This window comes from Lutra lutra, chromosome 8 (assembly GCF_902655055.1).
Source record: "Lutra lutra chromosome 8, mLutLut1.2, whole genome shotgun sequence".
NCBI classification, from domain to species: Eukaryota; Metazoa; Chordata; class Mammalia; order Carnivora; family Mustelidae; genus Lutra; species Lutra lutra.
The window spans coordinates 25,913,929-25,930,082 of record NC_062285.1 but is presented as its reverse complement, the minus strand read 5'-3'; the positions used below and the strand labels follow the sequence as shown (position 1 = coordinate 25,930,082).

General features: G+C 40.8%; 1 protein-coding gene across 5 annotated transcripts in view; it reads left to right on the top strand.

Annotated features, from left to right (window-relative positions):
• PRPF18 (pre-mRNA processing factor 18) overlaps nt 1-16,154 on the top strand; it is a 47,705-nt gene extending 31,551 nt beyond the window's left edge. For 4 of the 5 annotated variants that reach the window (XM_047739812.1, XM_047739811.1, XM_047739814.1 and 1 more), the window contains 3 exons: nt 36-107; nt 2,384-2,539; nt 14,805-16,154. In XM_047739812.1, the coding sequence (XP_047595768.1) occupies nt 36-107; nt 2,384-2,539; nt 14,805-14,885 (309 nt within the window). In that variant the 3' untranslated portion in view covers nt 14,886-16,154. Of the gene's footprint in view, nt 1-35; nt 108-2,383; nt 2,540-14,106; nt 14,137-14,804 lie in introns of all 5 variants that reach the window. The other variant, XM_047739813.1, reaches the window with a different exon arrangement.

Sequence of the window (16,154 nt, the reverse complement as noted above, 5' to 3'; positions counted from 1 at the left end):
TTCCGTAAATAGTTACACTTTTTTTTCTTTTCCAGAATCTTCCTGCTGATATTAAAGAATCCATAACAGATATTATTAAATTCATGTTGCAGAGAGAATATGTAAAGGTACATTACCATGCTGTGCATCAATGTTATGGTTATGAGCTTATCTAGGTTGTGTATACATAATACGTTCATTTGATGTGGAAGTATTTTACATAGGAACTTTAAGAATAAATGTGAAATGAATTAGTAGTAAAAAACAAAACCAAACCTTTTTTTCTAATTCATTGTCAGCTTTATTACTAGGCATCGATAATAAACTTTCCTGACCACATTGGTTTTTTAGTCATTTTTAAGATAGGTGTAAAGATTCTTCAGAGCATGAACTGGATATAGGCAATGTTCATTTCATGAATGGGATTGAATTTCAAAGATTGTCCAAGATTATGGCTTAGAACAAATTTTCCCATAGAAACATAGATTAGTTTCCCAGGCCAGCTATAAAAGCCTACTTAATCCGTAATATAGCTGAACTATTGTACTAATGATACAATGGAATTTAACCACCCTTTATACTTGTATGAGAAAATGTTCCAAGTAAGGCTGCTAGAATTCATCCCTCCCATTTCAGAACAGCAACAATAGCAGACCCTTGTTAGGGAAGACTTTTCCCCCTGTCCCAGTGTCTTTGTAGGCAGTGGCAGGGGGAAAGAGCTCCCCGCAGCCCAGCGCTCCTGGAGTGGAGTTCAGGAAGGGGAGTGGGAAGCTGTCACTTGCTGCAGGGAATGGAAGGAGAATGGCCTGCTATACCGGTAGTGGGGATTGGAAACATGCCCCTGCATCTGGCCCATCAGCAGAGCCTGAAGAGGGAGGCTTCTAGTGGCAGTGCCTCTCAAGAGCGAGGAGGAGGGAGTTTGAGTGCAGTGGTTCCCCTGTCCGTTCCAGAGCCGTAGGTGGGGCTCTGGCAGAAAAGTGGGGAATGCCAAGGCTTACTCCTATACTCGGAGTATCTGTAGTAAACAGAGGGTTGCCTGGCATGCCTCCCGGCTAGAACCTTGTGCTTATGAGGTGAACGTAGTGTTTCTACTCCCTCTGAGAGCCAGTTTGTTTTATCAAAGGAAATGTTTTTTGTTTTGGGCCTATAAATTTTATTCCTGGATAGTTTCTGTTAGTTGCATGGTACCTAGTAAGGACAGTTGCCTTGGAAGGGATGGATAAGGTCACCATTGCTGCAGAAAGAAATCCGATCACTTGCCTACTAGCAAGCATGCCTTCCCTCTTGTTGCTTTTTCCGTTTTTATATTTGAGAAGCAGGTGAAAGTTTATTTTGTGTAAACTGCGGAAGAACGAAGAAATTCGGACAGCTTTCTTCAGAAATTTTGGGAGACTAAATATTGGAAATTTTATCAGTTAATAACCAGTGTGAAAATGGACACAAGTCAGAATCTGATAAGTGTGTAACATGCTCTTTAAAATTAAGCTTTGTAGAACTGAGTAGCGCAAATTCAAATTTGCCTTCAGGGCAGAATTTGATCTTCTAGTTAGCCTATTTGTGGTACCTGATTTTTAAAATCAACTCTGCATATCAATCGTGTATTTGGTTTTTTAAAAATAAAATCTCTTCAAAACCTGGCTATTTGAGCTTCTCTGAAACCCTAGGGGTCTTTCAGAATTGACTTGATTTCTGTTTTATTCTTTTTTTCCTCCTAGGTAGCCAGACTTGGTTTAGAAAAAGAGCTGTTTGTCTTCATTGATTTCTGTCTTTACATTTTGTAGCTTTTATTTTAAGGTTCTTGGCAGGTGGGAGGTGCAGAAGGGCCAAAGTGAAACGATCTCATCCAGTAACTATTCAGCTCAAGGGCTAGTATTTAATCTCTGTTTACACATCTGCTGTGGACCCTGTGTGATAGTCCCAGCTCACACAGCCGTCCCCACCCCGCCACCTCCCCCCACCCCAGCTTTCAGAGGCAGACAGTGGATATAGTTGCAGGTTGGATTCTGAAAAACCAGTTAGCCTCCATCTTCTCCATGTGACCACCTGTAGAGAAAACTGGGTCTAGAGGAGACCCAAATTAGAGTTGCATCAAAGTACCTACCTGGTACTTCCAGATCTGAAATGTATTCATTGTGGGGGCATAAAGGCTGCAAAGGAATGTTTGTCTTTTTAATCACAGGATTAGCTTTGGTTTCTGGTTTTCCATGGACGTTTGTGGTCCTGGGCAGGGCAGTCCTGACACCTCATATTTTAATTTCCTTTGTTTGAATAATGGAAATGATAATACTTGCAACATGCTCAAGAGATGGATGAAAATTGTGTTGTAAGGGGCTGTGAAATACTTCACAAATTGGGACCAACCCAGTATTTTTGTTTTTCTGATCTCTTAAACTTTTCTTTTTAGGCTAATGATGCTTATCTTCAGATGGCCATTGGAAATGCCCCTTGGCCCATAGGTGTCACCATGGTTGGTATCCATGCCAGAACTGGCAGAGAAAAGATTTTTTCTAAGCATGTTGCACATGTTTTAAATGATGAAACACAGCGGAAATACATTCAGGTAAGCAACTGGGAGGGAGAGAAGTTGCTCTGGAGGTTAACGTTCTGCAGTTCCCAAACTGTCAGTTTTTGAGAGCAGGAGAAGAATCGTAGCAAATTGGATATAATATGATAGGACACAAGTCCACTTTTTGTAAGTACTTACACTTAAGACCTCTTCACAGAATAGAAGAGAAACCTTGTAAGTTTCGTATATGACACAAGACAGGGTGAGACGTTGTGCTTTAATTCCCTCAGCATTGGAATAATGCTGTTTCATTTGGCTTTGGGAGTTTGGTGAAGAAGGACAAATTTAGACTGTTTAGCAGTAAATCTCATTTTGTCATTTTCCAGATCTTGTATCTACTGGGCTAAAAAGGTATGAATAGTAAAAATCCGACTTTAATGAAAAATTATTTTTCAGTAACATTTAATGACACTTCTTGACACAAACAGGGTGAAAGGGTTAATAGTTTATTTTTTTACGGTCCTCTTTGCCTCACATAAACTTGTTTGCGTTATTGTTGGGTAAAACTTTTCTCCTTGGTGGAGGAAGAAAGTCAACTGTTACACCACTATTGCCAAATTGTCAAAAATCCCAGATTCTGTCTGTATAAGGACTTCTGCCGGATGCTAATTCTAAAGTTTGAAGATGATACTCGGGAAGTTTATTTAAAATGTAAAATTTGCTTAGAATGCATAACGTGCTTTCAGATTTTGTGCCAGAGAGCAATTATTACCATATTCATGAATTATCTTGTTATGTGATTTCAGTTCCAAGTGCTGAAGATTAACTTGTGCGTCATGCTTGATGCCTTATTCATATATATTAGCATTTTCAGATAGTTCAACTTGACTCCCTAATATGAATTGTAGAATTTATAGAGTTCAAATATACTTGTTGAAATTCAAAGACCTTTCCGTTTTCTAAATAACCACTAGTGACTGTTGAAGGCAAAAAGCTTTTATTTCAGTGGGGGGAGGGGAAGGTCGTTTGTCTTTAACAATAGAAAATAGTTTTGAAAGCTATATAATGACCTGTTCTTCCATTGGTCTTCTTTTTCAACTCTTCCCTTCCCATTTAAAAAAAATCTTCCTTTTTTCCCGAAGATGATTAGGGAAAATTGGTAAATATACTGAACTTTAGGAGGATGTTTGACCTAAACCTAATACTTTTCTCATGGACAGATGTTGATATGCTAATTCAGTCAGGTAGACGCATAGCTGGTTGAGTGAGGGATGCCTCAGGACTCAGTAATGGATCCATGACTCTTTGGATGGATGCTAGTGAGATATCATGGGGTTCTTAGTCACTCAATCCTGTCCTGTTAAAACATTTTAATGACTGATTTGTTGGCTCTATCTATAGAGAGGTTTATTTATCAGATTTATGGACAATAACGGTAGGGTGTGTGTTAAGGTGGAAAAGGATGTTGGCATTCCAGAAGTTCTTGACAGACTGAAGGAAAGAACAGATTCTAAAAATAAATATGTAGCAAGAATGACCATAAAAAAATTGGATCCAGAGAACTGGTTGCTTGAATATACAGTCTGAGCAATGTAGATATGAGAAAGGATTAGGGAATTTTGTAGGCTACATGCAGTAAAATTAAGAGTATGATATGACTGCTACAGAATCTAATGGTAGCTTATGCTACATTATTAGACATAATAATTTAGGTGTAGGTTCCATAGGCAAGAACATGGTTCACTGTTACATACCCAGAGTCTAGAACAGTTCCTTACTCAGTGGTGCATGCTCAGTAAATATTTGCTGATGGAATGAATATTGTATAGGACCTGAAATGTGAAAAAGTCTTGTTACTTTTGTAGTTCTTGAAGGAAAGGAGACTGTTGGTGGGGGATCTGAGCAAGAGACCTGTAGATAATGGTGGACCTTTTCTGGCAGAAAAGGGAGTAAACTTGTCCTATAGTTAAGGATCAATTGAAGTAATAGGAAGGAAGATGCATTTTTTTTAATCAGTGCAAGAAAACAGTGATTTTCTTTTTATTAAACTTTTATTTTAGAATAATTACAGATAAACTCACAAGAGGTTGAAAAATAGGACAAAGAAGCTTTTTAACAGAAGTACCCTGAGACAGGAGTAGAGCCACTGGGAATATGTGAGGGAGATCCCTGCCACTTGATGTTTGCCAGCGTCAGGTTAATTATTGCCCTTTTTGCTCCTTGGATAGCTTTGATTCTGCTCTGCCATTTTTCCTTGAGGCCATTGCTTAAACCTAAGGTTGCAAGCTCACATGCCCCGACAGTCAGTAGTGAGTGAGCCGAGTGTGTAAGAAACACTTGAGCCTCTGTCTTTTGTTCTCCTGCTTCTCATACAGGCAAAATCGAAGCAGGATTTCATTTTGTCTCAACTCGTTGTAACGGGACAGTGGAGGCTAGTGTGCGGTGTCAGCTGATGCATGACCCTCACTGGTGCTGGAGTTACTTCAGCTTGTTGTTCCCTCGGAGGGATAAGAGTAGTGCTCCATCTTCCACTTTCTTTTTAATATGCTAAATATCTTAATTAAAAAAAAATCGAATGGTTCTATTTTTAAAATAATGGCACCAAATTATTAAAATTAAATTAAAGTAGCATTGTGTATGGACAAGTAAAATGTGCGAATCAGCTCAAGGCCAAAAAACACTGCCATCTCCACATGAGAATTTTATGAAATTCTTGATGGCAATGAACGGACTCATTTGCTAAGGTCTTTTGAGTCTCCCTCCTGTTACTTTGGTGTTTGGGTGAGGTGGATTTGGACTATCCTTGGAAAAGGAACACTTTAAATATATTACTTGAAGATTAAGTCAGGGGTTGACAAACTTTGTCTTAAAGGATCAGATAGAAAATACTTGAGGCTTTGCATTTCCTAGGTGTCTATTGCACCTCTTGGCCCCGGCAGCTGGGGTGTGAAGGCAGCTGGTGGCTGCAGTCCCAGAGTACTAGACTTAGGAAAGAAGCGGGTGGCCTGTGGACCCTCGTTTGCTGACCTCCAGTAAACTGCCTGACCCACACGTTTTCTACTTTAAGATACTGGCGGAGTAGGCAGTAATGGAAATTCTTCAATAGGGTGACTATTTCTACTAAATTGAGGTACAGTTAACCTATCAAAGGCAGTGAGTGTGTGAGGTGTACTCATCTTCATTGTACCACTCAGTGATTCTTGGTGTGCGTAATAATTTATCAAGACAGAAAACAACATCTAGATGCAGAACGTTTCTGACGGCACCCCGGGAGTTTGTTCATGCCTTTCCCCAGCTCAAGTCCTCCTGCCATCAAAAATAACCAGTCTTCTGACTTGTGTTCCCATAGGTTAATTTTGCCTGTTTTTGGACATCATCTAATGGAATCTTAGATGTATGGAATAATTATTCTTTTATTTAGAAATCCTGGTGAGAAATATCTGTGTTAGAAAATACGGTTGAAAACAATTCAAGAGGCTCTTTTATTGTACCATGATTTCATCTTTGGGTTTTATGTAAACCTCTATAGAATTTAAACTGTGAAAGTTATTTGTTCTCTTGCTCACAAAAATTAAACACACCACAGGGAGGGTTTTTCACCATGCAGATCAAAGAAAGGCTCTCTAGTTTATTAGCTAGCCTCAAGTCTGGGGTTAGATTTGAATTGGTGTTAGTAACTTCAAGAACTTTGTTTGTTTGCCAAATACAGATGTAACCTTTGGCCCACATTTGGGTAAAGCTTCTTTTATACAGATTATAGTAAGCTCTTGCTATTGAGACACTATAATTGAGTCATTTAAAGACATCTCTTGAAAAGGTTCACGTCTTGGGCATTCTTTACTTGTCTGTGAAGACGAGGAGGAGGAAGAGCTAAAATGCACACCAGGTGGCGGTTTGCTCTGCAGGTCACTCTCCACTTTTCCTCACCTTGTCCTGTGCCCCCAGAAACCTGGCTTTTATGAACATTGACAGGCTCCCTTTTCTTGCGTCCGAGAGGGGTAGGCAGTGACAGGGACGGGAAGGCATTTTGTAGGTGGCAGAAGCACAAGTCCCCGCCTTCCTCCCTGTGGGGTCACTGAGGGTTGATGGCACCTCCTACCCAAGGCCATAGCTTCTCCCAGATGGCCATCAGCACACAGTTACCCTCTCTGGGCTTCGGTTAACTACCCCCGTTCCTTGCCTCTCAGAGCACAGGCTGGCTACTGCTTCCCAGTGTTGGTAGTTACAGGGTACTGTGCTGTCTCCTGTTGGTCCCACGTCCTGCCCATTCCATGGCTTTGTAAAGTTCTGGGAAATACTACCATCAAATTTTCAAGTTTGAGCGCACTCTTTGTTTCCTGCTGGTAACATCCCTGATATATCTAGATTAATTGATCTGTGTACTGTGTTAGAACAGATTTCTCTGGGGATTAGATGATTAAGGAGTAATAATTCATTTTGAATAATTTTTCTTAGAGTCGCACGTTATAAAAGGCAAATGTCCTATAGCAGTCTGCTCTGACAGTTGTTTTCTGTAATCTAAGTTAGCATATTCCCTAGTAAAGACATCATTCCAGCATTTTCTGTCAGTTATTTCAATCGATATTTCAGGTTTTGGGGTATATACTAACATTTGTAAATTTATAATATATTCGTGTATTGCCCAAAATGATAGAACAGACACTTTAGTCACTGCGCTGAATGGTCACAACTTGAGCCACACATTGAATAGACAGTCTCATGGTTAGCTGGTAAACATTCCCTGAGCGTCAAAGCATATGTCACACTTGTGGGTGGCTTCATGCTGCCTCCTGGCATTGTTGGCTATGACCTGCCATTTCTTAAAGGCAGGCTATTGTGTGATATTGTACTGTTTACCCATTTAATATTTTCTGCCATATTAAATTTTTAGAAAAAAATACTGCTAGCATTTATTGACCACATACATCACCTTCTAAGATCATAGAATACCAGTGTTCAGTGGAAACACATTTGAGGAATGCTGATCTAAGCAGTGCATGTTTCCTTTTCAGCTGGCAACTGAACTAATAGCAAACAGACATTTAACTGGGGGTACTAAATCTTCTATTTCTCAACTACATGCTTGAGAAAAAAGATCACCCTTTACTGGGAAAGCCTGGTAATCAAATAAAGGAAATCTTCCCCCAGATGGGTCATTTAGTAAAAATTTTTACCTAACTTAGAGCTAAGCAGGCAAGTGCTGTTTTTAAAATGGAGTTCTCACTTGTGATTGTGCTTTGTTACTTTCTGTGAAATGTTGAGCCCGTGAGCTAGAAGTACGTTCTCTTAAAGAAGCATTCAGACAAGTGAAAAATGAGTGCAGCTCTGCTTCTTACCGTGAGCCAGAGAGGCACCCTGAGTCCCGAGTTACCAGTTTTCTTTCGGCGTCCATTAAGTTCTACAGATACTGAAAAATTTTATACTTTTGATACTTGCAGTAGGACTTTTCATCATCCCAGGTAGTGAGGTCCAGATAAGTTATTTAAAAGGCTAGAGTGAGTTATTTAGATGAAAGCGCTTTTAATGATCTTGTGTGAAAAGAATTCCTGTAGACAGTTTTTGAGGGATTGGCCTTTTTATGCCTAGCTATGGGTGTTAGTTGAAATTGTAGAAATTAACTTTTCATTATTAAGTACACGTTTTTTGAATATTCTATTTTAGGTCAAGTGAGTATTCCTTCAGTCCAAAGTCAGGATTAATTCTTAAGTGTCTCATGTTAATTCATTCCTTATCAGAACTTTGGCAACTCATTGACAGAATTTTAAATAGCTAGGAAGAAAATGTCACTCAGTTAAGATGTTACTTTTCACATTCTTGGGCTGTATCACTAGACGGATCTGTGCTTTCAATTTCAAGACTTTGTTCTTAGAGTATAGACTGGTGATAGGGACAAATAACTGATGAGATGAAATGTCTTCTTTGCACTTCAGTACAGAGATTACTTAAGAACAGTAACAAAATCTTCCTTAAGTCCTAGTAACTAATGAGAATTTATAAGCGAAAAGGCAAGTCTAGCCGAAGAATTGTGATTATAGTTGGTTTGGTTTTAAAAAGCTACTGTTTTCTGCAATAATAAAAAAAAATTGGTCATTTTTTAGTGGCTGCAGGTTGATATAATGGTTCATTGGTTTTTATCTGGGTATAAACAGCTTTCATTATGGAGAATTTGTATCCTGTATCATGTGCTATAATACACCAGACTGTATCTGTATTTGGTATTTTTATACTTTATGTAGAATATTCTGTAACAATTTTAATTAGATTTTTGGAATATTGTGAAATAAAATTTACCATGTTCATCACTTTTAAGTGTACAGTTCATCAATTAGACTTTTATTTCAATGCAGGTATTTTTCTAGAAACCTACTGATGAAAATAGTTTGGTTAAATTTGTGTGGGGAGGAGTCATTAAGAAGCCATTAATGTAAACCATCGAATCTGGAGGGATCAAGGTGTGGGGCTATTTGGCACCACTTCTAAAAGGTCAGACTATGGGATGGGGCTGAAAATGAGGGAGTGGCTGAGAATTAGGATAAGTAGGCCAGAGGGATTCCTTCTCCCTTATCCAGGTGGGCTCTCCTGCCCTTCTCTGGCAGAAAGCAGTTAACTTCCTAAGGGATCTCTACTGTTCAGGAATGCTGACATGCCTTAGTGAAAAGAGGAAACTTAACTGAGAGCCTGTATATTGGCAGATGAGCCCTTAGTTCCTGTTCTCCCTTGATTCCTGTGATGTTGGAAGCCGGGCTTTTACCTTCCCACTCAGGAATTGAGAGGATTCTTCTCTGTGAACTGACTCGAGAAAAGATTGGCAGTTACTTAACATTCAGTATTCCTCCAATGGAAAAAACTAGCTTGCTGCCATATTGTCCCCAAATGAACCTCCACTGACAGGCCCTGCCCATTCAGGGAGTGTCCCTTAGCTCTTCAGTGCCTTACTCATAAATATGAATGTTCACCTAGGATCATCAGACCTTTAGAGAAAGTTTATAGTGTGAAAGAGACCAGAATAAACTCTAGAAAACAAGGAATTCAGAGAAAGAAGGAACAGAAAAAAAAAAACAAACTTCAATTAAAAGCTTGCTTAATATCCTTAGCTAAGGCTGTGACCATGAAATAAGAACAGTACGCCACAAAGAAGAGTGAGAGAATCAAAGTTAGCTTTTAGAAATTAAACATTATAAAAGAAATTCAAAAGTTAAAAAGGTTAGAAGGATAAGACAATGAGGGAGTCAGTCTAGAAGATCTGCACTATTCAGATTCTAGGAAAAAGTGAAGAGAATTGGAGAGTAGGAAATAAAGACTAATGCAGAAAAACTTCCCAGAGCTGAAAGATCGAAGTGTCTAGAATGAAAAGAGCTCACTGAATACATAACAAATGAGGATGAAAGTTCTCACACCAAGCCCTAATATAATGAAATACTGGAAGGCCAAAAATTTAAAAAAGGACTTGAAATGCTTTGGGAGAAAAGAAACAGGTCGTTTACAGGGACTCAGGGATTCAAATGCCATCATATTTCTCATTAACAGTTCTGGAAGCTGGGAGACAGTGGGAGAGTACCTGTGTCATAACAAGGAAAATAATTTTCAACTCATTTACATTCTTCTTTGAACTATCCGTGAAGTGTGAATATAAGCTAAAGATGTTTTCAGATGAGTCTCAGAATGTCTTCAGAATGTGACCTCTCACGTATCCTTCTTCAGAATCATTGTTAACATTTATATCGTGCTCACTGGATGCTTCACTTCAGTACTTTGGAGCAGCAGTATGCGGTTGATGGTATAATTTCTCTGTTTTACAAGTGGAGAAACTGAGCTGTGGAGAAGTTCACAGGGTTACTCAGCTAGGAAGTGGCGGAATGAGGATTTGAACCTAAGTCCACGGTGTTAGACTGCCTCTACTTGAGGATGCGCTCCATCACTGTGACAGAGGGAAACAGAAGACCCAGGAAACAAGATCCAGGACAGGAGTGAATCAGAAGGAACTGCCGGGTTGGAGGTGAAGGGATGCACTAGGGTAACAGCAGTATAAGGAGCTCCGGAATTCATTTGTTCTAGGTTGGAACACAGAGAGGGCTCCAGGAGAAAAATGGAACAGATTTAATACCTGTTCTGTTTGGCCATATTGAGCGTAGTCTACTGGTGAAAAGTGAATTGGCGGTATCTCCATAAACAAAAAGAGAAAAATATGAAAGGAGGTATCGTCATAATATGCTGCATGGCTCTGCTTTGAATAATATTTGTGTAGACAGTATGCAGTAAATCCTGAATGTTGCATTCACTAGGAATTACGATTAGGGAGAATGGGGAAGAGAATTGCATTTAGGTGTCTATGCCTGTGCAGGGCCAGTGAGTGTGGCGTAAGAGGATTAAATCTCAGCTTTCACAGTAGGAAGTCCGTAGAGACGATTTTGAGACAGAAGAAAAATTAGGCACTGTCAGTATCAGTAAATACCAGAAGAAACAGGAGATTTAAAGTGGTTGCCTCTGGGGCGCTGGAATTAGGGACTGGAAAGTGTGAGGCAGAGGACTGCTATCATTTAAGAAGCATGTGACTTCAAAAAAATAATTGTGTGTATACAAAACATGGCGTCATTTTTCTGTCTCAGCCCATAACCTGTGTGTCAGCAAACCTTGTGGTTCTATATGCAGAGTCTGTCCATGGTCTGGGCCCTTCTCTGCACTATCACTGCTGCCCCCTGGGCTCAGCCACCAACCTTTCTTACCTGGATTACTACAGCGTCTCCTGTCTGGACTCTGAGCTTGTATCCTTGTTCTTTTTTCTCCTTTTTTTAAGATTTTATTTTTAAGTAATCTCTACACCCAACATGGGGCCTGAACTTAGAACCCCGAGATCAAGATTTGCATGCTCTACTAACTGAGCCAGCCAGGCACCCCAGCTCCTTGCTCCTCTTCAGGATCTGCACAGTACCCAGAGCAAGGCAGTTCAAGTATGAATCAGATTATGATGCTCTCTTGCCCAGAGCTCTGCAGTGGTGTCCTAGTTCACTTGGAGTAAAAGCTCAAATGCCCTTCTGGCCACTCCCCATATCCACACACACCCCTCCCTGCTGTATTTTTCTCCATCACATTTATCATCTAATATTACATGTTTTACGTACTCCTTTTGTTTCTTGGCTGTGTTCCCTCATTAGAATATAATCTTAATGAGTGTGGGGATTTTTGTCTTTGTTCCCATATTCTCAGCTGAAAACTGCGTGGCACACTGTAGCCCCTGAATAAAGATTTCTTAAATAAATGTATTGCTTTCATGGAAAAAAAATTACATTTAAAAATGGCACCAGTTTTTAGGAAGCTATTTGCGGTAAGCTAAGCTAAGCAGTTCGTTGTCTGACTGGTGTAAGCATCCTCGAGCAATTGGAAACGGAAATCCTGGGGGATCTAATTGAAAAGATTTGTTTCCAATTTGGAAAATAACCATATGCTGTCCTGACACTATGCCCCTTGAAAAATGTGTGCTGTGTACTATCAGTCCTTACTGCAGAAGTGGGTCATAATGTTTTGTGGTAACCATTTATGACTCAGACCATTGACTTTCACAACCTTTTGGCAGCTGAGATTCCAGACAGGATACTGGTATTTATTTTTAAATCCTAGAATCTGCTTAGTGAGGTTAAGTAAGCATCAGAGATACCTCCTATGAGGAGCCAACAGCCAAGATTCCATTTCTTACAGGGAACACTACCTCCCCGTCTGAACACCAGGTGGCCTCGTATTGGCTCGTAATCCTTCTTGGCGTGTTGCGGCTGAATAAGGCTGCTTGCATCTCGTTGGCGCGGTCTTTCTCAGCCCTCTGCCTTCTCACCTCTTTGTCCAGAAAGTATAAGGTGCCACACGAGTGCGATCACCTACATTTCCATGGCTACAGATCACATGTGTGCATGCACATGGTTAGAGTTCCCAGCGGGAGAAGCTACACTGTGAGAGGGGAGGGTCTTCATCCTGAAGCAAACACCGATCACGGGAGCCGACCGTGAGAAGACATGAGTGGGGAGCGAGGTGAATGACACGGTCTCTCTCTGCACTGCCTGCAGATGTCTCCTTGGAAGTCAGCTGAAGCATAACCTTACTCCACACTCCCGCTTCTTAAGTTAGCACAGAGTGGCTACGCTTTGAATCTACGAAGGACTTCAAGTGAGGTGCTTGAAAATCATGCTCCTCAGATGTTGGATCTGTTAGGCTGAGTTCCGTGTGTATTTGAGGGAATGTATATTTGTGTTCAGTTAACTGTGGCACCACAGAGGTTTCGCAGGGACTTTTGTTGTTGTCATTATTGATTTTGTTTGGCTTTTGGTGATTTCCTGAGTGTAAGTGTTGTTTGCATACTTCCAGTAATTACAGAGCAAGAGTTCTAAATGCGTGATGGTGACTTGGGTCCCTGTTACGTCAGCGGGCCTTTCCAGGCTGTGTTTTGCCCTTCCTCCTCAGACTTCCAGATACGCCCTTGTGTTACTGCATTGTATAACGATCTATATAATGATAGCCACACACTGCTTTTCCTGCTAGGCTGTGAAGCTCTTCCTTGTTTTAAGAGCAGATGCTATTTTGTTGTATTGTTTTGAGGAAAGATACTGAATCCTGACAGAATCCTAGTTAAGTAGCAGGCGGTGCGCTGTATACATTTTCATATTCAGTATCCGGTAGAGCTCTGGCTGAAGCCAGCCTTTGGCCTGTGATAGGATTTCATTGTTCTCATTACTGTGATAGGAATCGGGTGGCTTCAGCTTTTGCAAACCCAAGGTGAGAAACCTTAAACTAATTTGTGCCAAACAATACCTTGTGGGTCATTAAAATGAAGTGCCATTATGCTTGGTGGTGGTGGTTTATATATAGATCGCAATAAAACATGGGGCAGAGCGTCTCCTTGTAAACAAAGCTTGTAGACTGGCTGACGAAAGTGAATAGGATCCATTGCTGTTGGCGGAGCTCTTCCAGAATTGTTCTGGAGAGATCTGTAGTGACATGTTGCAGGTTTCTACTCTTGTCCCTCTCTGGTTGGTGAATTCGGATAATGACTTAGGGGTATGTTTGCTCAGTGGTGGATGAGAAAGCCGAGAGGAATAACTAAAAGCCAGATGCCAGCAGCTAAGGATGCTGAAAGATCACAGAAGGATCTGTGAAGGGTGAGCTGCAGGGGGCCGAATGAATTCTAATAGTGGCACTTCTTGTCATCGATTCCCAAGTCTCTACAAAGTTAGATTGGTGAAGAACTAGCCAAACTGCAGAAGAGAGACAAGCACTTGAAATTTGTGAGATCCCGTGTGTCTTAGTTGCTTGAAAAGAACCAGAGCCTGGTGACAGATGCCAGAGGTGTAGAACAGAGGCAGTATGGGGGTCCTTGGACTGAATTCTGAAGGAATAGCTGGGTTAGGTTTGGGATGCTGTACTGTGCTCTTACGCTTATATTAGAATGTTTTTTTTTATCATGTAATACTTGGTAATATAAAAGAATACATGTAATATATAAGTTATGAAACAAAAAATTTATCTAAAGACCGGTTCCCAGCTTAAGAACTAGAACATGCAAAGAACATTGACTATTTTCCTCCTCTACCCCAGAAGTAACTGTTATTCTGAATTTGCCATTGCCTTGCTTTTTTCAGAAGTAATTCTTCCATGCTGTGCGTGTATTTGTAAGTCATGTATTGTTTAAAATTGTTCTTCAGTTTTATTAAAATGACATTATACTTACAAGCCTTTGCTCCTTGCTTTTTACGTTCACTATTGTTTCTAAGATGCATGTGTTTCAGTTCTCAACCAGAATCCCTCATCATCAGAATTCCTGCATGGAACACAGAACATCTTGTGTGTTTTCTCAGTTCTCGCAAGGATGGTACATATGCAGCACTTTCTAGATGCACTGGAGAGCTGCGATCTGGGTACCTACCTTCCATGGGTGCTCGAGAGCGGCACTTTGGGCTTCACTCTCCGTTGGAACCCACTGGAGTTCTACTTAATACTAAGTTAATACTAGTTAATACTAAGTTAATATTAGTTAATACTAAGTTTACTGCTGTAAAATGTTCCATGTGTGAGCATGGTAAAGCTTACTCATCTCTTCTCCTCTCGTGGACGTTTGGGTCGTTGCCGCACTTTCGTTGTTGTGGACAGTTTCGCTCTATGTTGTATGCATCTTGGGTGTGTGTGAATAAACATTTCTCTCCGTGTACATCTGGTTGATGTTGCTGGGGTGCTGCGTTTTCATGGGGACATTGGTAAACCCGTGAGTAAAACGAAGGGTGATTGAGAATAGTTCATTCAGCTCTATCATAACCAGTCTTTATTCTTATTATCTTCTTAGGGATTGAAGAGGTTAATGACCATTTGCCAGAAGCACTTTCCTACAGATCCATCAAAATGTGTGGAGTACAATGCACTGTGAAGTCTGTGAATGGTGTCGAAGTAACAGGAAACTTGAGTGGACGTGGCACAGACTTCTGGAATTACCAGCAAGAGTGAGGGAAGAAGAGCAACAAACACGGTTTCCTGTGTTTGAGTTCTACCTAATACTACTCTCACAGTGTTAAGAAACGGTGTTGGCTCTGTCACATCTGCTACAAACTGATTTTTGTGTCATTTACTTTAAATAGTCAAAAAATTAAGTTCTAAAAACTTCTTCAAATTTAAATGTGTAGACAACTGTCCCAGATGGGGGTCTAAAATGATGTCTTCCCTCTAGACCTGCAAGCTGGCAGTTAGATGCCTGAAAAGGAACATTTGAGGATGGGACTTAATTCTTTCTGTAAAATATGGTAATTTTCACATTGTCTTTTATGTAACATTTTTAAAAGATATTTTTATATATTTCAACAAAAATATGGAACCATTTAATGAAACTTTATAGTCCTTAAATGTTGCTGAACTTTTGCCATCTTGCAGTAGAATTGGAATGTAAATATTACTACTGTTAACTCAAGTGTTGTTTTTCTTGCATTTCAAGGCTTGCTTTTACCTTCTAAGGAGTGTGAATTTTAGTATTTGTCATCTCTTGGGACAGAAAGAATTAAAAGGAAATCGTGATTTGAAAAAGATGGTACATGATACCAATAGAAGTTTAAGTTAAGGAACCCCAGTGCATCAAAGTTCAAGGTGGGGCAGTGGATTGTCAAGCCAGCCAAGGATGGAGCTGTTGGGACACCACTGGTTCTTCCCAGACTAGGACTGCCGGCGAGTCTCCCTGTCGCAGGGTCTGTGGTGGGCTGCCGCCCCTGGCTCTGTGCCACCGGGCAGAAGGACAAGGGCCCGGAACTCCGATCCCTGCCTGACCCAGTAGGCCGGGTCTGAGTTGGCCCAGATGAAGGCTTCCGGATCTCAGTGTCCTATGCAAATAATGGTGATGAATCGCTGTGGTCTGCGAGCTGCGAGGACTCGGTTAATAGAGGAAGGTGGGTGAAGGGAGCCGACCTGCCCAGGTGGAGTGACTGTGTCGATAGCAATAAGGGGGTGCTCCCGAGGCAGCACTGCCGAGCTGGAGATCCCAGCTCTTCCCCCATGAGTGCATGACCCTGGGTATCACTTAGCCTTTCTCCACTTCATTTCCCCATCTGCAAGCGGTCGTGAGGAATTGGGAGTGTATACCTCAGCACGCCGTTGTGGTGTTCAAGTCAAATAAAACGCTTAGCACTCTGCCTGGCAAATGAGAGCTCAGCCA